The 23,186-nt window shown below is 38.2% G+C and overlaps 1 protein-coding gene across 1 annotated transcript in view; it reads left to right on the top strand.

The window, feature by feature from the left end:
* Positions 1-6,431: 6,431 nt before the first annotated feature.
* CA8 (carbonic anhydrase 8 (inactive)) overlaps positions 6,432-23,186 on the top strand; it is a gene marked incomplete at its 5' end in the record, with an annotated part of 25,610 nt that continues 8,855 nt past the window's right edge. The window contains 5 exons of the mRNA XM_010171567.2: positions 6,432-6,527; positions 8,928-8,990; positions 10,861-10,909; positions 13,505-13,617; positions 20,036-20,209. Of these exons, the coding sequence (XP_010169869.2) occupies positions 6,432-6,527; positions 8,928-8,990; positions 10,861-10,909; positions 13,505-13,617; positions 20,036-20,170 (456 nt within the window). The remainder of the gene's footprint in view (positions 6,528-8,927; positions 8,991-10,860; positions 10,910-13,504; positions 13,618-20,035; positions 20,210-23,186) is intronic.

Here is a 23,186-nt window from a genome sequence, read left to right on the forward strand (position 1 = left end):
TTCTATGATTCTATGATTCTATGATCCCTTGTGTCAAAACCTTGTGCAAAAGGGGCTATGGTTGCCAACTAGGTTGAGGCAGGTCCTATGCCCAGGCTGGGCAGATGTTTCATGTTGCCTCCTGCTGCCTCAGCTGCCAGTGGTGTTATCAGGCATAAGACCCCTGTATCTGCTTCTGGTGCCAGGGAGGTCAGGAGGAACTTTGCTGTTGGCACTTTTTCCCTTGACTCCAATGAGGTGTGGGCTTCTTACGTTGTTCCAAACTGCCGGGCTTAGCCAGTGGAAACATTGCACGTTGAACAGTGTTTTATAGGGATCCCAATACCAAATGAGAGTTCCAGTAGTTTAGCAATAAGTATTTAAAAAGAAAGCAGCTACAGTATATGGACTCCTTTTTATGGAGCAAGTCATTCTAAATTGTGCAGGTTTATAGCGAATTTCTAACATTAAGGTGGTATAAGAAAGCAGATATATTTGAGCACAGAGCCCTTCTACTCCCTATGCCCTTAATCAGATATGTCATAACAAAAGATGAGCTCTGATTTATTTCAGAATGTATTTTTTTATAAAACATGAACCTGTCTCATGCTTGGTCTGACACTTGGGTGACAGATACACACCAGCATGTTACACTAAGGGATAGAGCTAGCAGCAACTTTCCTGACATTGCAAGGGTCAGATAAACTTAGGTGAAAGTTAACTAAGGTGAAACTTTGTCATTCACATAGGTGAATGTCTGAGAGGGTATGAGAAAGAGGCATCATTCTGGTGGTTGTGGGCAGTTTATGCCTAGGCTCCTGAACAGAGACTCTTCTGGGGAGTATGAAAGTGCAAGAGGCAAGGGACACAGGTTACGACAAGACAGATTCTGCTTAGGTACCAGGAGATAAAATTCTTTGCTATGAGGGAGGTCAAACACAGAACAGGTTACCCAGAGAGGTTGTGGGATCTTCATCCTTAGAGATATGCAAAATATAATCGGACAAGGTCCTGAGCAACCTGATCTGACTTTGAATTAGTAGCTAACTTTGAAGTTGGTGCTGCTGTGAAGTGGGAAGGAGGCAGTTGAACTTCAGAGGTGACTTCCAACCTTAATTATCCCGTCCTTATATGTTTTTATATGTGAGCTGGAATAAAGTAAGGTCAGCAACAGGGCTTAAAAGATCACTTTTGTTCTCAGTGACCTTACGACACAGCAGATTTCCAGAAAGCAGCCAGTGCCCCAGACAGGGGAAAAATGTATGTGTTTTTGTAACACTGTTTTTAATTGAGAGAAACTAGCTTCCAGAACTGATTGCTGGGTCATGTAGAGTGACTCTGATTCTTGCCAGAATCTGTCGTCCCAGGGACTCTGATTCTGTGCAATAATCTACCATCCCAGGCCTTTTTGTATTGACATAAAGGATATTTCTGTGGTAGAGAAAGGAATGGATTTAAGTGTAAGGTTTCCATTTGTTTATTGATTTTTAAAGCCAGGATCTCAGGTCCTTACTCCGTTTTGAGAAAGTGTTGATTTGGGAGAGGCCCCGTGTTAATGTCAGGTTCAGCTTTTCCTAAGCAATGACATTAGGACTGGGATCAGTATTCTTTTGGTTGAATGGGGACTGGATGAAGATTCAGAAGATTCTCAGCATTTGTGCCATACAGAATAATCCTTCTGCAGGGTTTGCTCTGCTACCTGGAAAAATTTTTTAATCTTCCCTGTGAAGGACAATCTCTCCAGCTGTTCACAGAACAAATCAAGGTTATCAGCACTTTAATAATCTTCCTTCATGAGTTTTCAGTTTATCTGATTTTAAGGAAGTAACTGCTACAATTCTTTGATTTGCAGCTGGAATGTTAAAATGCTCCAAATTATTTTTTTTAGCCAAGAGAAAAAATTATTTTTTGAGTGCTAAGGAGTTTCTCACAGCTTTCTGATTATTTTGTAAAAATGTACTGCCTGGCATGCCAAGCCAGCCACCAATAACCGGTAGTAGCATGGCTGACTCATTTTGGTTGTATAGAACTATCATAACTACCAAGTATCAAAACTATTAGCTAACAAGTTGAGCAGAGCCTCTCCTGTTGTACTGACATGTGCAGCTTGTTTATACTCTGAATGAAAACCACACAACAGTAAGCTGCCAATACAGTGCAGCTGATTATTTAAAAACCCCACATGGTTGTGTTCATATTGGAGACTGGCACTCCTTGTGAGTATGCACTTTTTATGTAGCTGTCTCAAATCAATGTAAAACTGAAGGTTACCGAAATACAGAGTGTTGACCTAATAAGCCTCTTTGGCTATTGCTGCTTGTAAGCTACAGATGCATGGGTATGAAGTTGTGAATGTACAGAGGCATTATGTTATATTAACAGTTTCAAAATTTGTAAAATCACTAGAATCTTTGTGTGCACATCCGATTCTCATAAATATTATCAAGAGTTACAGGCTGTGGTGTTTGTGGGACTGTACTCTCTAGAGTTCAAATTTTGTAATGTTTGTAGACTTTTTGCTATCTTTTTTTTTAACTGTTATCTGATGTTTTCATCTGATGTCATACTACAAATAAAAAAAGAGCAAACAAAAGGCAGAACAGCTCCAGAGAACCACATGAACACACAGGATAAACCATGATTTGAAAGCAACACTTTGCTACAAACACTCAGGCCTTACTATTTCCTTGCTAATATTTCCCTTTTTGAATCACTTTTTCATGTACTTACCCAGCCTCCATCTGAGCTACGCTTTTTCTGCTCTGTAGAAGAATTCATTTGATTTGACTTCCATTTATTTAAGTGCATGTTGACATTCATTTATTTATTTAAACGTGCATGCATGGGCTTATCAAAGTTAGAGCAAAAGATGTGAGGCCTTTTGTTAGGAAATATTATGGTATTAATTATTATTTTCCATTAGGTTCCCTGTCTAATTTCAGTTTGTAAATCCCTAATGACAGAACCTTTTTTGTGAGTAGCTGTTCCGAGTATCACCTTGATTCAGAACATGGGAACATAATAAATATGCTGCTGGATCAGGCCAGCAGTCCGTCCAGTATGTTGTCCCTAGCAGTGGCAGTAAGGGATGCTGTACAGGGAGAGCACATGAGCCTGACCACTTTTTGTTGTACTCCCCAGTCACCTACTATCACAGGACTAGGAGTTCTAGAGGCAGCATCTCTACCTGTTCTCTTTAGTGTCTGTTTTTATCCATAACTTGTCTAATCTGTTTATGAACCTGCTGATACTAGTTTGACACCACAGTGTTTGTGACACCAAGTCTACGACCTGCTATGTAAAAAGCAGATTACTTATCTGCTGTAATTATCAGCACCTCTAAGGAAGTAACACAGTAGCATCTTAAACACAGATCAAAAGTCTGTTCTACCTTAGGCTTTAGCAACCTAGTACAAAATCATGATTCTTGTTCCAAGTAACTTACTGTGTATTTAAAGCATCCTTAAGCAGAATCTCAAAGTTACAGAAACCTTTGGACCAGAAGTGTTGAGTGCCCATTTCAGTACCTTTAGTAATGTTGATTACTAACCCTGAACCTAGTCTAGGGATGTCTACATTAGCCTTAAGTACATCCCTTTTTTGTCTTTCTTTTATGTTTTTTTTTTTAAGTATACTGTCCTGACTTCTGTTGATCTAGGGGAAAGGATGAAGGCCTGGAGGGGATGCAGAGACCTGAAGATGCTCTTAAAATGCATAGCTAATACTAAACTCACTCTCCCCATGTCCCCTGGAGATGTGGGAAGAAGTGCTGGCCAGTAGTTATGTTCATTGGAAAGCAGTTCCAGCTGCAGGGCGTTTTGCACTGTGGCCCCCCCTTTCATGCAGCAGCTAAGTGTATTTTGCAGCATGTCTTCCTGTCAGGCTGCTTATGCTGCTACACAGACTAATTCTAGACCTCTTAATGTATTATAGTATTACACAGAAGTTTTGGTGTCATTTTTCTAGCTGTTATATCACCTTATCATGTGAAAGCCTCTGGCCTGATGAGCCTGCTGCTTAAGACAGGACAACAACCTGTTTCTGATAAACAGGAGTCATTGCTGGTATCATCTGAAGCACTTGCTCATTTACCTCTTGCTGGGGATCAGCACTTTCCTTTCAAATCTTCAGAAAAAAACCACTGTTGTCAGAATGCAGGCGAATGTCAGATTAGATTTCACCTCCAAAGGAGCGTAACACGCTGAATGCCACGGCAGCTTTAGCCAAGACCCGCCTGTTGACACAGTCAAAGTCATGGTCTCTTTACATTTGGCGATCGCCCTCGGCGCTATTGTTCCAGCCACCAAAGGACAAGCTTGCTTTGACATTGCCAACCAACCGAGTCGCGGTGCCGTGTTCTCACTGCACCAAGGACATTGCCATCCCGGCTGCAGTCACCCCAACTGCGTTCTTTCCCCTTCTTAATCCTTCAGGATTTTGGTGAGGCTCGTGGGGCTCCGTGTGCCCCCTCTAGTGGGTAGCTGATGCAAACGCCTGGCTCGTCTCGGAAAATGCAATGCTTTGTATTTATCTTGGGTGGTGGTAGTTCTGTGTCTGCTAAAGTGAGCGTTGGAAACTGAAATCCCATTCTTTGATCTTGTGGTTTTGTTACTTTAAAAGCCAAAGGCAAATAAAATATGGAACAAAGCTTTTGAAAGATGATAAAATGCATGGCACCAAGTAAATCCGTTGACGATAGTGAGATAGCTTAGTTCTAACAGGGAGCATTTGTATGTCTAGAAGTTTTGCAGCCGTGGGCAAGCACATTTGTTTAGTGTTCTCATGTGAAAATGAATGATTATATTTTTTAAGAAAAAGTTTTAATGTTTTTACCGCAGCAGATGCCTTTGATCAGCATGAATAAAATTATTTGTATGATAATTTGGAATTTAATTTGATTTGCAGTATGTTAATTTAAAATTTTATATCGACTTTTGAAATTACAGTCATCAAGAGGAGGGCCCGAAATTCTCATTTGAGGTTAAATAAGGGGAGAGTGATTGCTTGAGGAACTGATGTTCTGAAATGCTAAGATGCCTAAGTGAACTCCTGCTGTGTAAGGAGCAATAAGCATTTCACAGAGGCCATTACTGGGCAGAAATGAAACACAGAATAGGAAGACACACTATCTGTTTTAAAAACTAATTTCGCTGAAGGTGGAAACAATGTTAGATAACAGGATGACATTTTAACTTCTTAGATATTTGACTGAGCAAAACTTTGATCATGATTTTACAATGGGAATTAAATCTAAGAGTTTGTGGGTTTTTTTTAGCTGTTTTATCTATGTGGAATGTGCAAAAGTTGTTGGCAGATAAACTTCAAAGCAGCTGTGCTTAGGATGCTGGAGCTCTGCAATGTTATCAGTCCCAGCCACAGATATTACATTATAGCATTAGTGCTGGAAAAACTCATGTTTGAAATGCATATTCCCTCTCAGTAGATAGCGCTGTCCCTCCATGCCCTCCTTCCTTCCTTCCTTCCTTCCTTCCTTCCTTCCTTCCTTCCTTCCTTCCTTCCTTCCTTCCTTCCTTCCTTCCTTCTTTCCTCCCTTTCTCTCTCTTTCTCTTTCCAACTGTCAGTCTTCCATCACTTTTCTTTTTTTCCTCTTCCCCTCATCTCCCTTCCCACCCCTCTCCTTCCTCTCCCTCCCCTCCGTTCCTTCCTTTCCAACTATCTGCTGGTCTGTCTTCTAGTGCTTTTCTGAAACAACACTTCCCAAATCATGTTGTGACACCTCACCAGAACAGACTTCATGTTTACTGTCGAATGCCTGCTGCCTGACATATATTCATGCATTAACTCCTACAAGCCCTGCTGCCTTGTGGAAGATGGCAGCTGAGGGCTCATATTTTATGCTTCAGCATCCCTTTCACTGCTGTCCCTAAGGTGGTCCTCCAGCCATTTTTCTGTGCTCGACTTTCTCTGTTTAACCTTTCCTGAAATCACTTTTCCTACTCCTACTACTGACATTTGAGTGACTCATCTTGGGAGGTGATATGTGAGACAATTGACATTAAGATAGTACAGTCAGCCAGTCCAACGTGTGTTTGGACAACCTATGTCCATAATCATACTGCTGCCTTGGAAGAGAGCTGGCTGGCTGAGAAGCAACATTGGAGGGTTTCATTAGCTGTTATTTCAGTATTAAAAGTGAGGGAGTTGGTAAATCATTATCGTCATTAGCATAGTTACTTACACCTTTGTTGTAGATATTTGGTAGCTGGCTATACATCACTTTCTTTGCAACTGACCTGTTTTTCCTTGGGGTTCCTGATGCTTATAATAGGAATCCACTTATATATACACGTACAGTGATAGGCATGCACATATGTATTTTCATGCATGAACACACACACATGCTGAGGCTTTGTTAATTGGTGTTAACTGCTGATGTTTTTTAATAACAAAACATATGTCTCTATTGGTCTATTTGCACTGCTTTGTTTTAGCTTCATCTAATGCACTGGAACTCCACACTGTACAGCAGCATTGATGAGGCAGTAGGGAAGAAGCACGGCATAGCTATTATTGCTTTGTTTGTGCAGGTAAGTTTCCTGTGTTGCACTTGTGTCCATATACTATCATTTGTCTGAGGAAAATGAATTCCTCTCCATTTTCTTTCATTTTTAATGTTTTTATAAAATTAAAAAAAATGTATGACTGCTGGTATTATTCAAAAGATACTTCTCAGTCATGTCTTCTGTGTATGGGCTAAGTAGGTAATTCTTGTTTAAACAGGATGTTGGAAATATGTTCGTTAAAGAAGGGGTATACATAGTCAGCCATTTCTCCATGACCCTGGCTGTAAGCAGACATCCACTCTCCATTCCTCTGAGGGCAGAATGAGGGCTGTCAGGAGGTATAAGTACTTCACTCTCTGTGTAATGTGTTTTTCTCCATTCCTGGCCAGGTCTGCTCTTTGAGGATTGAGGAAATACAGACAGGAGAGGAGGAAAGAGGGGAAAAAAGCCCACTAACGCATTGGCATAGCTGAAAACTGCTAGTAGGATTGTGCTTTTCCGAACACAGGGACAAGTGTGTTTCTTCATACAGGACAAATGTGAGGTGGGGTCATACTACTTCTTCAGAGACACCAGACTGAGTGAGTCTTGCCACAGACACTCAGAAAAGCCTGCAACGAGGAGGCTTAAAGCTTGCTGGGGAGAAAGTGTAATGCAGCCTGGAAGTTAGCCCCATAATCTAATTGCTGTTGAAAGTTTTTCAAAGGCTGCACCCTATAAAGAGGATTTTCAGTGTCCTCAAACGCCAGATTCTCATTCTGCTGCAAAATGGCAAACTTATTTAAATGGATTTGGAGGAAGAGGTTTAGAGTTCATGCTTAGATAAAATGGATTTTCTTTCACAGTGATATTACTAATTTGTCATATTCCATAACAAGTTTATGAATGCCTTTGAGCTTTACCTCTGTTTGAATTTAAAGGTACATCAGTTACAGCTCCAAGACTCAGATAGAACTGCTAAAAATGGAAGTTAGAAAGTCTTCAGTTTTGTATCCTAGAGGGCTATGTGATAATTGCTTATGTAAGTCACCTTCTAATTCCAGCAGAGGTAACCTTTGAGTTAGTTAGAAAGTTATATATAAGTTCTTAAATAAATCCAAAACTTCAATTATACATTTTCCATTTCTGGTCTCTCACCTTCATCAAAATTCTTAAGCATTCTAAAGGGACTTTTCATGATCCAAGAAAGGCATTATATAATTACAACTGACCAAGGAAAAATAGTATTTATGCTGTTTATTTCAGGAACAGGGAGAGGAAATTTGGTGATCATTTTTTCCTGTAAAAGGCATGGAAATACAATGTTTTTGCACCACAGTTCTAAAAACGTCATTTTAAAGTCAGTGAAAATATTTTCACTGATTTAAGTCACTTGGTGATTATTAATTTAGAAACATCGTCTTTGAAGTGATTTCAAGATCTTCTACACCCTTCAAAGGTTTTAAATAGAAATCCCATTCTGAAACAAGAGGAAATCCTCTTAAATTCCTAGAAATAACAGTACCTTTTGTTGACACTCAGTTGTTACTTTCCAGTGACTGCTGTGCCATTCTATTCCAAGAGAAACAAAAAGCAAACAATTTTTTCAGAGTTCAGCTCTCCCCTTCTCACTCATGCCTGCTTCATTCCTTACCTTGTATGTGTACATACTGGAAGAGAAATCACGTGGAAGGCTGTTCTGAGTCTTCCTGTTTTGACAGTGTTGTTCTGAAGATAAAAGCTAGGGTCTTAGGATGGGTGACTTAGATCAGAAGCAGCTGAAATCAGTGTGCAGAGTGAACAACGTTCATGTAAAATAAGAATCTCATATTTCAACAATAAGTTTCTTTTGAAAGCTCCATCTTCTTTGCCTTAAAGGCACTTGGTAAAGGCAGTGCTGCAGACTGCTGGGAGCAGGATCCTAGAGATGCCATAAGGGAGGGGATCTGCCATTCTGCGCTCTGCAGACAGGAAAAAAATTACACCGAGCTTCAGAGATACCTTGGACCAGATTTGCGGTGCTGTGGGAACAAATTCAAAAAGTGTCTGTTGTGCTTTTTCACTCTGTTCCTTTCTGTGTCCTTTTCTGACTAACTGTATCCTTGGCATTTATATGCCATAATGCCGTATGATTTTGACTCCAGATGCAGTATATGCTGCAAAACAGAGTTAGTAAAAGCTACCAGACTTAGCGGTGACTCTTTCTCTTGTTCTGTGAGTTTCTGTCTCTTTTAAAATTATTTACACCTTGATTACTTTTGACTGGTGGCTTTATAGTGATTTAATTGTTTGGGGTTGCCATGTATCAGTGTATTTGGTTAACACAAGGTTGTGTAGCTTAGCTAAAACAACTACAGAACTTACTGTTCTGGTTGATTTCTGTCTTACCTCACAGTTTCAGAAATAGCAAAATACTGAAACTCGTCTTTCCTTGCTGTATTTCAGATAGGAAAAGAGCATGTAGGCCTAAAGGCTGTAACTGAAATTCTCCAGGACATCCAGTACAAGGTAAGGCATTGTTTTCCTTCACTGACCAGAGAGAGAGTGAGAGAGTGAAGGGTATCTATGAAACACTGAAGCCAAGTGAAGGGTTTCAGATGCATCTGTGGTAAAAGCATGTGTAAAAGCCATAGTTTGGTCACCTGCATCAGAAGCTCAGCATTTTACTGTACTTTCAGATAATATGAAATCTGTATAGTCATTTCCCTTTCTGATGGCCAGAAGGTTTGATCTTCTATATCAAGTAATGGATTGCAGTCATTATCATGAAAGCAGTATGAATGCAAGCACTGCAACATGCTTAGTGAACACCACCAGCAGCAGCGCCTTTAGAGTTACCTCCTTGTAATTTGTAGAGGAAAAGAATAGATTAATTTAGGACCTGTATTAATTTGCAGTGGGAGATCAGCAAAAACATAATGCTGCCTTGTCACATGGATTATTTGTGGGGGTCCTGAAGGACGGACAATAAGCCTAGCAAGACTGAGGAGATATGAGTGCTCTACAGAATGTTGATGCTATTTTAAATGACCTTGGGCAAGTTAGTTCCATCTCTCTGCTTCATGGTCTCTGTCTGTAACACAGACATAATCATACTTACCTTTGATTTTAAAGAATTTTGTGATGTATTAATGAGATGTATTGTGTCCAGTTCTGGGCCCCACAGTTCAAGAAGGATAGGGAACTGCTTGAGAGAATCCAATACAGAGCCACCAAGATGATTAAGGGAGTGGAGCATCTCCCTTATGAGGAAAGGCTGAGGGAGCTGGGTCTCTTTAGCTTGGAAAAGACTGAGGGGAGACCTCATTAATATTTACAAATATGTTAAGGGCGAATGTCATGAGGACAGAGCCAGGCTCTTCTCAGTGATGTCCAATGATAGGACAAGGGGTAATGGGTGCAAGCTGGAAGACAGGAGGTTCCGCTTAAACTTGAGAAAAAACTACTTTACAGTGAGGGTGACAGAGCCCTGGAACAGGCTGCCCAGGGAGGTTGTGGAGTCTCCTTCTCTGGAGACATTCAGAACCTGCCTGGACACCTTTCTATGTGATCTCATCTAGGTGTTCCTGCTCCGGCAGGGTATTGGACTAGATGATCTTTCGAGGTCCCTTCCAATCCCCAACATTCTGTGATTCTGTGATTCTGTGTATTGGTGTGAAGAGATTAGCCATTCACTTCAGTGGATGCTGAACTGTAGAAAAATGAGTAGCTGTCATTAGAAGGGAATTGAAAATCTTATTTTAGTCAAATAATATATGCCAAACTTTAGTCACGATGTTTAATATTATAAGCTCATTGTTTATGAAGGTGTCAGAGAAAACAATACTGTATGAAACTCTGTAGTTTCATTATTGAAACTGACAGCCAAGTAGAGGAAGGTCATGAAAGGCCTTGTCATTGTGAACGTGTTATACTAATGACTTTCAGAGGGGCAGCATCAAATATACTTTTGGCATACATAAAATTTTCTTGCATTAAATATGTGGAACCAGCTTTATTTCATTAAGCATTATCCGCATTGGTCAAGGAAAAGCCCATTTTGGCCCTTGTTTTTTAAACTCATTTTGTGTGGAACCCCTGGATTTCATGTAGAGAATTTCAAGGCTAGGACCTAGAAGGAGCCCAGGTGCTAATGGCAGAAAGTTAACAAATTGCTGAGATAACCTTAGAATTAAAATATAAAATAGAATAAAAAAACCTGGTTACGTAGCTGCAAGGACAAATGCAATGATGATTAAATGGGGGCTATTAATGAAGTTGTGTTGCACAGGAATTCAAGGCTTAATGTTATGAGAAGACACAGTGCGTTTTACCTTTCTGTTCATCATCATTTTAATATGAAACTAGAGATAAGATTAATTTGTATTCATTTTTCCAGGGAAAGTCCAAAACAATACCCTGTTTTAATCCCAACTCTTTATTGCCAGGTAGGTGCCTTTGCTTACTTTTGTGTGGGTGGATTACTAGCTAATTGCAGAGGCAGTCTTGATCTAAAGCATAGCCTGACTGCAAACCTAAGAATGTGTCCCATAAGGTGATAATGCATTTTGCACCTAGTGGTGCTAACAAGGGGAGGGATGAAGTCCCTTTGGAGTTTATGATAAATCTGCACCTTCAGTGTATGAGTGGGATGTGATGCTGTAGTCCATACACTGCTGGCAACACCGTGGCTAGCTTTCTTCATGATTTATCATCAAGATTTATCATCCCACCTACTCCCACAGCTGTATGTACTCCTTTCTCTACTTTGGCATAAAATAAGAAGCTTAAGGTTACCCACTTACCAAGGTTGCTTTTTGATAGCATCAAAAGGCGATGCCATAATGCAATCAGTTGTATAGCATACAAGGAGTAGTCACAATGGGAGGCAAATTCAAATGCATATAGCTGAAAGTTAAAGAGAAAGAGTAGGAAGCAACCACTTCCTCTGCCTTGTCTTGAAAAAAAATGTGGCTTTTCAAAAAATGCATTCTACAAGATGAATCTTTCTGAAAGGAATCCTTCTGAGCTAAATTCCAAGTCATAGTGGCAAGATATTCAGTTCTCCAAAGTAATCCAGGTCTACATTATACTATATTAATTATATCAAAAGAATATTGTTTAGGTTGCAAAGTCAAGTGCTCAACTATTAGGAATTGCAAGAATTAAGGCTGCCTGTGCCTCTTCAAGCATATGCATTGTAAAACATCTTTTAATTGCGTGACTGTAAGTTATTTTTTACAGGACTCCTGCTTCACAGTTCCTGTCTGATGCTAATCAAGTCACATAAACCAAAATTTTCATAAGTCATCTCTAACTACGTGTTCCTCATTTTCTAGGTGCCCGACTTGAGATCATGGGGTCTGATTTGCAGAAGTGCTGAGTGCTTACACCTCCAACTGAAGTCAATGGGAGCAGTGCTCTGACTGCATTAAGTGCTATAGAAAGTTAACTACTCTGAGAAATCAGGTTCTAAGCATCTCATATTGAACACCTCAAATGAGTAGATGCATTTGACCTTAACTTCTCTGTGCCTCAGTGCCCCAGCTTTAAAGTATGGGAGTAATCTGTCCTTCCCCACCACACTGGGATGTTGGAAGGATAAGTTAATTCTTGTTTGTGAAGCACTCAGACACTGAAGAAATGAGTGCATTAAAAATATGAAAAATGAGAAAATGTGGTCCTTTGAACAAGCAGGATTTGAATAGCATGAGAAAAAGACCAAGGACCACATCCTGTACTGAGAAATACAAATGTTATTAGATGCTTTTCAAGAGAAAATCATCCATCTTTGCAAGTAAATGATGAAAGGTTCTCCAGAAAAGGCATATGTGATCATGTAACAAGACAATGTCACAATGCATGCACAAGACGGGCTGAATTAATTCTTGCAGTTCTTAACTTTTGAGTGTTTGACAATGCAACTTGCTTTCAATGGATTCTGTGTAATTCCCTAACTGAGAAAGAAAATTACAGCAACCAAACAAAATCCACTCACTGACAATCACAGACTTCATTAGAAAAAATTAATTCTACTGATATTCTTCTGAGCTGGTAGTGAAATGGCAGTAACAAGTTAGATCAACCAAGCCAGTTTATTCCAGTTTCCAAACTCCCATCCTGTCCTTGTCAGGCTAATCACAACCTTCCCCCTAACTCTCCGTGCCATGATTAACCAGCCTTTGTCTCCAGTTCCTCTCAAGGTTTGTTTCTTGTCCCCTCTTTTCAGTGCGGTGGTTTCCTATACATACTTAAACTGTGTCAGGGAGTCATTTGTGAGTATGGCCTACAGCAGAGGAGTGCAGCCTTGTGTAGTCTCACTTATGAAAGGTGGTGTGACAGTAATCTCTGGAGAATTAAAATTAAAATAATATCAAACATATATGTAGAGTTAAAACTCTGCTTGGACAAACATTTTCTTCAGAGGCAACTGTTTATTCTAACAGTTATTTATAAAAACATTAATAAATTTATAAACTTATTAAAATATTTATTCTTAAATAAACCTTGTTTTTTTCCCCTGTGAAATTCAACTCGCTTTTCCAAAGCTAGAAGACACCAGTGTGTTTCAAAAAATATATCATCAGAATTGTGAACTGCAAAATTTGGCTTGAGCTGTTTTCACTGAATTAAAAAAAAAAAAAAGAAATGAATTCATCCTTGAGACATATCCTAAATGTAGAAGTCAGTTAAAATTTGACCACCCCAGCCTTCAAAATGGGATGTCTCTTACAGCTTTTGACACTAACAGTTCTTTCCCACCATATTACTTATTTGCTGTGTTAGTTTAAGGAGTTGTGCACATGTTATTTTTCACATCTATAAAGTGACATTTTCATCTTTAAAATACACATCTGTGGGGGAAAGTTACTGTAATATAATGACCACAAGCTCATGTATGTTCATGTGAGAAAGAAAGTAGTGGACAGTATTTGGCAGGTTATAAATTCACATCTTAGCTTACTGCATACTAACTTCATCATATGAGCAAGCCAATTATCTTCCTTAATGTCATTAAAATTCCATGTTTCTTTTAATTTTAGATCCTCTTCTGCGTGACTACTGGGTATATGAGGGCTCTCTAACCATTCCACCCTGCAGTGAAGGTGTCACCTGGATATTATTTCGTTATCCTTTGACTGTGTCCCAAGTGCAGGTAACAGCTGTGTTTAAAGTGACCTTGGAATATGGTTACATGCTAAAGGTTATAGCGTGTAAATATATGTATCAGGACATTATATCTGTTCTTCTTGAAGATCCCATTAGATCAGTACATGGCTTTTCAAGTAAAGGTTAAGCCTTTTGAGTCACTGAAAGCAATGCAAAGGTCAGAGATGAAAAACCTTATCATTTATCATCTGCATTTAAAATAATTCTTTATTTAAGTGAAAGAAAAGGAAAGAAAGAAAGAAGTCAATGGGCAAAAGAAATTCAACTCTTTGTAATTGTGAGCTTTCAAATATCACTGCTTTTTGATGTTAAAGGAACAAAAAAGCACAGGGAGACACTATATCCTGGAGAATGAAAAATGTTAACATAGTACAGACTAGCTATATTATTGCATTGAGCTAAATTTAACTTATCTTGCTCTTTTTAAATTCTGTTTTATAATAAATGTCAAATGGAAACTACCTATTTAAATTTTATTTCACACGTATGTATTTTAAAGTGGTTTTTTAAAAAAAAATATATCTAAAAGCCATGTGAGTCTTTCTATAGAAAACATTTCAAATCTGCCTACAAATAATCCCAGTAAAAACAATGAAAACTCCTGATGAATGTTCTATCACAGTCTGTGAATCCCAGATGGAGGAATGTGGGCTTAATTTCAGTGAAACTGTCTAGAATCCCTGAAGCTGAATGTGTTAATTTTCATTGCCTGCTCTGAAGCATGTGCAAACAGAAGGAAAAAAGTATAAAAGGTGATAAATTCAGATTAAAATTATTTCAGCTTTAATAATCTAAATTTTTGCTAGTAATCCCAGCACAATATTTTAACAATTTGAAATTGGCAGGTTTTTTTTTCATATGAGAACTGAATTCTGGTTCCAGTTATAGGATAAAAGCAGTAGCTCCCAATGAGCTTATTTGTATGATAGCTGCAACTTGAATGTGCCCCCTCATGAATCTGCTATTTATTTGCTTATGAAAGGATAAGTCTCATGGTTGCTTACTACTGAGTAAATGGAAACAGAACTCTGTTGGCATTATTAGATTCAGAATAACTTTTAAAGACAGAGTGCATTTTGTAACTTGGCAGCTAATTGTCCGGATATGATATGGATAAATAAGAGGACTTAATCAGAAGTATACAGACCATAGCTATTATACTGATACATTGTATGATATTTTATTTCATGCTAGTTGCAGATTTTGTAGTCTCTATTCCCTTTTAATCCAGTCAATGCACAGAGGAGGGTACAGTTCAAGCCATCCACATGTGGTGGGAGATGGTGAGTTGGTGAATGAAAGAGGAATTAAACAAAGAAATGCAACTTCTGTTAATATTATTATGTGCTCATTTACCACAAGAAAACGAGATTTTGGAACATGATGTGAAGCAGATATGTCTTCAGAAGACAATATTGTGTCTGGGGAAAAGAGTGACACATAGTGCCTGGGGAAAAGAGTGTGATTCATAACCATGGCCTTCTTAGGTGAGGGGGAGCTGGTTTGTGTTGCTGCATTACTTTGATTGCTATAGACCCAATCCAACAAGAACATTGCAGTGACGAAGGATGCACCAGTCATGGAGGAGCTCTCTCCCTGCCACTAACACAGTATGCAGGTGAGACGTGGCACTGGAGCAGGGTGAGAGATTGGAGCTGACTTATGGCAATACGATCCTCAATACTTTGTACTTCTTGTAGATCAGCATCAATTATTAAAAATCCTTCACTGCTAGTTATAAATGCAGCAGCATTAAAGTTAAGGTTGTGCAGAAAAGACTTATTTAGAACATAAAGGACTTTTGCCAAAGTGGGATAAAAATTTTACTTGCATCAGATACCACTTTCAGATGTCAACTAAAAATAACTATGGTGACAAGTAAGTGAGAGACAGTGATTCTGGGATTCTAGAGTCAAAAGGGATTGAGAGTTCTCCAAGGTACCCAAAATAAGATTTAGGGGGGTACCAGAATATTTTGTTATAGACAACCAAGATTTTAACTTGTAATTTTGGTGGCAATTAGATATCTGGCCTCTTTTATGCATGTAGCCATGACTGCTTGTGAGAGATTCTGTTTAAGGAAGGATTAGAAATGCAAGGGCTTTTTTCTGTGGAAAATAAGATGATGTAGTGTAGCATATACCATTCTTTATCCATGGAAGGCTGGTAAAGGCATTTAATTTTATTAAGCCTGCTTGTAGTATTGAAGCATAGATTTCAGTGCAAATGCATTTCTAATGGATTTAAATACTTCATTTTTACATGTGTCGTTAACTTGTGGAACTTTCTTATATGGGATACAACTGAGTACAGCTTATGAAACTTCAAGCATTTTGTATAAATGCTAGTAGCATCTGTGGTTATAGTGAGTAAGAGACAAGTTCAAGGCTTTCTGTCTTTGTTTTTCAGGCCATAAAATAATCAACTTCTAAGTGTCAATGACAAGTAACAATAAAGAATGACAGAGTCTGATATGGAATAGGTTTTATTGCCTTCCTCTGATGAAGCTAGACAAGATACTATTTCACATTCCCATTTCTGTAATTAACATAGCAATATTGATTAGCTTAACAAACTGTGAATCATAAGGGGAAAAAAATAATAAATTCTGAATTCTAGTTCATGATCACATCTATATATTTTCACATTTGCTTATTTTGAGACAATAGAGAAGTAACTATTTTGGCATAGGTGTAATAGGCTGACCATTGCAAAGTAGAGAACCTTTTTCTATTTCTCCTGAAGACATTTATAGACAGTACAGTTCTACTGATGAGTTGATTTGCTGCTGATCTATTCATATCAACATTCACAGTGTTAAGTGAAGAGAGATTAACCTCTAGATGCACCTTACTTCAACAGCTGGGATCTGAATGTGTTCGTTATATGAGCAGCAAAAGAGTAAACCAGGACTGCAGCATCAGGATGTGCTTTCCTGGAGTCCAATGCTGTTTCCTCACTGGAAGTCGTTTTCTTTGGCATGAGGCTTCATTTCCATCAGAGACCCATTTCCTTCATGGGTGGTCCTGTGAGGTCTAGATAAATTGTGCAGTCAACCCTTCTCCCATGGAGAATAAGGGCTTTGCAAATCTGGTTCTTGTGAGATTTATTACTGACCTCAGTGGAAAGGAGCTTGCCTGGAAAGCTGCACCCTGCAGTGCTCTTTTTGCATATTCCTGCCATCCTTTTGTGGTTTTTATCATCCTGACTTGTCTTATGTTGAAATATACAGCCCAGAAATAATTGTGTTGACTGCTTTTGTGAGACACCTCTCCCATGCGTGTACTCTGCTGAAATGCAGAGGGAGAAAATAGAGAACTTCCCCCATTAGGCCAATAAAAAGCAGGAAATAATTGAAAAAGATTTGTTCATGCTTCTCTCCACTATATTTTTTTAAAACTGGACATTTGTGAGTAATGTGCTTTGTGGTTCACTGAAGCCCAGAACAAGTACATTGTCTAAGCCACTCAGAGTAGGGATTTTAAACAATGATGCAGCAAGGAGCTGTCGTCCTTCTGTGCCGGTTGTCAGACTTAACTGGGTTTGTATTGAACGGCGAGGTCTCTAGTCCTTTTGTCTACCTCATTCAAAATCAAGACCTCCTAAAGAACAGAAATAATAATGAGCATATGGAGCTGGAGTGGGAATTGTGCAAAATTTATGTAGTTTGTGAAATAAAGCTCTCTGAGAGGTTCACGGTATTCTGTTCACTGGGAAACAGGTCTGTGTTCTTGGAAGGTGTCATGGAGGCATGTAAAATTTTCAAACATAAGAATAATGCTTCTATTCCTCATATAGAATAAATGTTTGTAGAGAAAACATGAAAATTCTTTCTTTTGTGTGTTATATTCTTCAACAAATTTTTAAGTGAAACAGAAAAAAGCAGTATTCAGGATCTGAATACAGGGAAGTGGTTAAAATGTGCCTGTAAAATTCCACAAAATATAAACTAACTTTGTTTTTACTCAGTAGAATTGCTAACATTATGTATTTACTCTTTGATTGATTAGAATTGGATCCTGAATTTTGGTGTGAACAGGCCTGGGTCATCCTTAATGTCTTCTGGGCATGAGAAAAACTTCTATAAATGGTTATTCCTGTTGAAAATATATTAATATCCAAAGGTGCTTAGCTGTGTGCCTCTGAAATACCCATTTCCTTGGCAAGCCTACAAGGGTGTACTTCACAGCAATGACTTGTGAGAGGCTGGGAGGAGATAGTAAATGATAGTAAATTGGAGGAAGCAGGATGAGTAGGGCACACATACTATTGCCTTATCATATAGACATTTAATTTGAAAAGTAGCATCAGCACAGGTAGTGTCCTTTTCTGACAACTACTCCTCAAGAATGAGGCAGACCACCATGGATACAGAGGATCTCTGTCATGGAGATCTGAACCACGATAGAAAAAACCGAACAAGGAGGCTGGTGGGCTCAGAAGCAATTCCCTCTTGGAGTAGGGCTGTAATTCTTGACTTCCCTGAAGACCAAAGAGTGGGCACAGGGATCAAGTCAGGCCTAGTTTCCTGACTGAAGAAACTGAAACTTGCATTGTAAGGAGTACCTCCCAGAGAAAGATTTCACTATGGGAATTGGGGCAGAGCATTTGTAGTTATTGTGGGAGACAGCTCACAATTGCCAGCTTTGCAGAGAGTCTGCTCATCCCTCTCCTTCATCTGTGTTTGTTTGAAGTCTCTCATTCTCAAAAGATCAAACAAAAGCCACATTCTTGTAAAACATTCCTTCCTAAACGACAATTATTTCAGACTTTCCATAGTTGATACAGATGGTGAAAGAGGGTACCTTTACAAAACCCATTCAGTGATTTACCAGCACTTGACTCCTGAAGACTTTTTCAGTTCCAAGCCTGTAGTGGGTTTGTTTTCAGTTTGCTTTAAACAAACAAACAAACAAACAAACAAACAAAATCTTCCAAAACAGAGTTCTGCCTCTAAAAGCACTGAAAGGAGCTTTACAGTTTCTTCTGCTTTTCATCTTTTCAGTCTAAGCTGTTGCCTTCTATCTCAGCTGCAAGAAGCTGAGTGTTGTTTTCTAAGCACACTATTTTTTGAGGAAAATACAGCAGAGCAGGGCTAGCCTCTAAATCAAGTAAATAAGTCTATATCAATTCTGCTGTAGAGTGGAAAACAACAATAAAGGCAGTTGTCTTCAAGGTTGCAGTAAGAATGTATTGTCCACAGGCAATATAAGAATAAAAATGCCATTACTTGCTGTTTAGTACCTAATTTCTTTTAATTCTGGAATCACACTTGCATTCTCCCTGTAATCCCTTGAGGGTATTTTTCATAGAGAAATTCACTCTATAATTTCTTAGATGATAAAATGATTAAATACTTCAGGCTCCATTTTGCTTTCTCTGTAGCTTCAGTTTCAAGTTACAGCTGAGCTGGATAGTGAGGAAACGCAGGGTCAGTACAGTACAAAGGCTCAGGCTAGGGGAGTCAGCTTGCTAGTAGGTTTGCTGTATCCAGCTAAGTAGCTTGTAAATATGCCCAAGCAACAATGAACACTTTTTTTTTAGTAGTTATAATGACTTATTTAAAATATCAGACTCTTAAAAACCAGCACTTTTGAACAATAAGGTATAACATTGCTGAGATACACATTAATTTTCTTAGTTTTTTATCACACAGAGCTTGATTCTGATACTAGGGATGGAGATGGAAGCTTCTGATATTCTTCCCTAAAAAAAGATTAGATTTAGAAAAATCTAAAAAGAGTCTATAAACTGAAAACATGCTTGTATTGTACCAATTGAAATGTTTTGTATTGTTTTTTGACTGTATTTGATTTTCTAAGTACGCTTAGCACCTACACTTACAGAAATTTTGAAGTGGTATTTTGTTTTGATATAAAAAACCGTATTTTTCCATAGAAAATGTCAACAGACTTCCTCTAAAGCTGAGAGTCTGTTAAGAATTTTCCTGGTTTAGAAGATAATTTTTATTTAAATGAAACAACAATTTCAAGCAATAAATAAATCGCTGTAAAAGTTCAAACCAATTTATGGTTGACCAAGTTATTCCTGAAATGCACTTCTTTGAAGAAGAACAGAATCATTACTCTAATGTCACAACTGTGAGGTTGATTAGTAGGATGTAATCTACAATGGCAAAGAAGGTTACAGATCCCAAAAGAAGTTACAAAAAAGCAAAACCATATGCATAAAAATTCTTATTTTTCTGTCTATGTTAGATGTTTTGACAGTGCTGACAATTATTTTAAAATGTTACTAATGATGTATATTGGCTTTTGTATATGGTACCTGAACACTCCAAGTTTCAAAGCTGCACAAGTGGGTGGGTAAGGCTGATTTTGATAATTAGTCCCACAGTGAAGAACGTATCTCAGCTTTTTCACGTCTATTTTTCTGCCTTTCAGATAGAGGAATTTCGTAGACTGAGGACACATGTCAAAGGTGCAGAACTTTTAGAGGGCTGTGATGGAATCCTAGGAGATAACTTCAGACCAACTCAGCCACTTAGTGATAGAATCATCAGGGCTGCATTTCAGTAGCAAGAAGAGGAAAAACAATAGAAATAAATCTTTATTAAGGTAAGTAAAAGCTTAGCAGAAAAATTGAAACATTGAAATAATTTTCATAGAGGAGATTTAGCTAAAAGAGAAAACACACTGAGTTAATTTCTGCTAATATTATGATAGATTATCACAACTGGAAATTTTGACATTGTACTGTTTTATTGTATCCTGTGGTATAATAGTTTGGTTACTACTGATTCTTTAGTGGCTGGAATAGTTGGGTTGCTATTAGGTTCTTTAGTGGCTGGAATCTAATATGTGATTTAGTGAAATTAAATATTTGTATTGACTTCAGTAGGCAGTGGATCATGCACAGTTAGGTCACAATTACTTCTTGTGGCTTTAAATTGCTCCTACTGCGGTGAGCAACAGCACAGTATGCCTAGGTTATGTGGTAGATTTCCCCTCAGTGAGGTTCACTGATTGATTTCTTACTGTGTTTTTAGAAGACCAGTCATTGGTGAATCTTTCTAGTGTTATCTGTTAAAAATGAGGATAGTAGTTCTGGAAGGAGGCCTTTGTGCAAAAAACCCAGTGCAGATAAAAGAGGAAACTAATTAGCTTCTGTCTTGGCTGATTTTTCATATTTCATTCATCAAAATAGTTGTTGCTTCTTATTCTCAGTGATGTTTTCAGCCTTCAGTGGCACACAGAGCAAGAATTTAAGAATGACATTGGATTTGGTGCATGAGGGCTAGTACTCATGTGAACCTGCATTATCCCCACTTCAGTTGTTAAACTCTCTCATTCGTGTTCCCCTTGCCTCTATCAATTACTAGATAAATTCCCTCAGTGCTCAACAATTACTCCTGAACCTCATTGTACTTAGTTAATGAGTATTTTACTATAATGAAAAACCCGGTAGTGTGATTCTGAGAGAGTTAAAGAAAATTTTCTAGACACCTACTTACCTTGAAAGTAGTGAGTCAAGACACCAACATTTATGGTTGATTTTGTAATGAATTGGCCCCACCTTGGTATGAATAGTAAAACAGCTAATCTGGGAAGTCTTCAAAAAAGAATGAATCTGTTCACTTGCTTTCTTTAATAAGTCCTACTACTTTTTAACATAGTAAAATTTTTCATCTACTATCCTACAATAGTAGGATATTTAAATAATAAAAACATTGATACTCCCCATTACCCTATTTTACTAGTAGAATCAATTATTTAAAAGCATCAATTTTTCTATCTGCACATTTCTTCAAAGCCATATGCTCATGAGAGAACTAATTATCCAGAGTTCCACCTGGAAGCAGGCTGCTGAAAGGTTTTTTGTGTACACTTTTGGGTAACAACATTTATTTGTACATTAAATTCTTGCCATATCTAGGTCAATGATGGAACTCCTTAGTTCACTTCAGGCTCTATTGTGGAGTTAAACCTCTTCAGAGCATGCTCTGGGACCAGCCCCCAACTTCATGTGAAGTTAACAAATGATCAGGCAGCAGATAACCCCTAAAAGAAATTAATAATTCAGTGCTTCCAAAAATGGATCCATTAAAACTGAGTGGGGAGATTATCTTTCCTCCTGCATGTGACAGAAATTAAATGGGCTGGGACAGTGGCCAACAATTTCATGGTCTTTCTATATAGTGTAAGTATTCAATATAGTGTATGCATCTAAACATTTTTGAAGTAAGGGTTTCTTTGTATTTTATAACCCTATTTAATATCTGCATTCCAGAAGTTAAGCAAAGAAGGCAAAACATTGGTCCTTTTGTTTATATGGTTTTCTCATTCCCATATTTAATTTTGGGCACATCCCTAAGCCCAATTCTCAATTACATGGTTCTGTGCAGTCACCAAATGTCATCACTTTAATCTTGAAATGGATGTTTCAAATTCATCCTGGTTTCTGCATAAAAATTACTTGGGAAAATCATAGCAATATTAAAGTACAATTTTTCTCAGAGACTGAATAATGCCCTCAGGCCAGCGCAGGTAATTCAAGTCTGTAACAGTGAAATTACTTGACACACTGAGTTTGAATTTTAAGCATGAAAGAGTTTCCTTTACAATGCTGGAATTGAAATGTAAAAATTTCCCTTTTGCTTTCATATTTGAAATTTTATTACATTTGTCAATACTTACAAAGATTGTTTTAAATAATAAGATTTATCTTGGCCATGCTTCACAAAATAATCTGCAGTTTTAATTCCCAAATGATGGAATTTTTAAATGATAGTCCTCACTGTAGGGCTATGCTAATTAGAGACTCTCAAGCACTGAGAAAGAACTGTGACTCCTGGCATTGTATAGCCCACAGAAGAAATGGCACTTGGTTCTCTACTCTTGATTGATTATTTATCAGAAATTCATTTGGCCAGGTCTTCTTTTTAGTTTTGGATGCATCAGTCCAAATATCACTGAACCAATCAAGGGTTCACAGTATATCCTTGCTATTGAGTTTGTCTCTGGGGAGCTGGAAACTAGATATGTAAAGTGTAAAAAGAAATGTGTGGCTTTGATCACTTTCTTCTATGCAAAGAGGGAGAAAGGGAAGAAAACAATCCTACCTAGTTTGTAGTGATTTCCTCACACAGTTCCTTCCAGGAAGAAGGTGTTGAGGAACAGTAGCTTTTCACACAGACCTCAGACATCCTCAGAAAAGACACCTTCCTTCATTCATAGGTATGGGTGATGCTCCTTAAGCTGGGACTGCTGACATTGGCTGATATTGCTATGAAGACTTAGTAGCACATGGAGAGGTAATAGTTTGCAGAGTGGAGTCTACATAGTGATCCAGGAGGGAGCATTTCTTCCTTTCAAAGAGGAGATTACCTTTTATTTAAAGCTCTGGTATGTCTTGAATATTACAAACACACCGGTGGACTTCTTTTCTGACACAGTGCCCCTCTGCCAAGTCTGCTGGAACTCCTGTCAGTAGAGTTTTCAATATTTACTTTTATTCCAAGCCAGAATGCTGCAGCCACTTGAAGAACCTTGAGGAACATTAAGTTTTCCATGACCTCATCAGTCTGTTAGGGAA

Source organism: Antrostomus carolinensis, unplaced genomic scaffold, assembly GCF_000700745.2.
Source record: "Antrostomus carolinensis isolate BGI_N321 unplaced genomic scaffold, ASM70074v2 scaffold4007, whole genome shotgun sequence".
Lineage (NCBI taxonomy): Eukaryota > Metazoa > Chordata > Aves > Caprimulgiformes > Caprimulgidae > Antrostomus > Antrostomus carolinensis.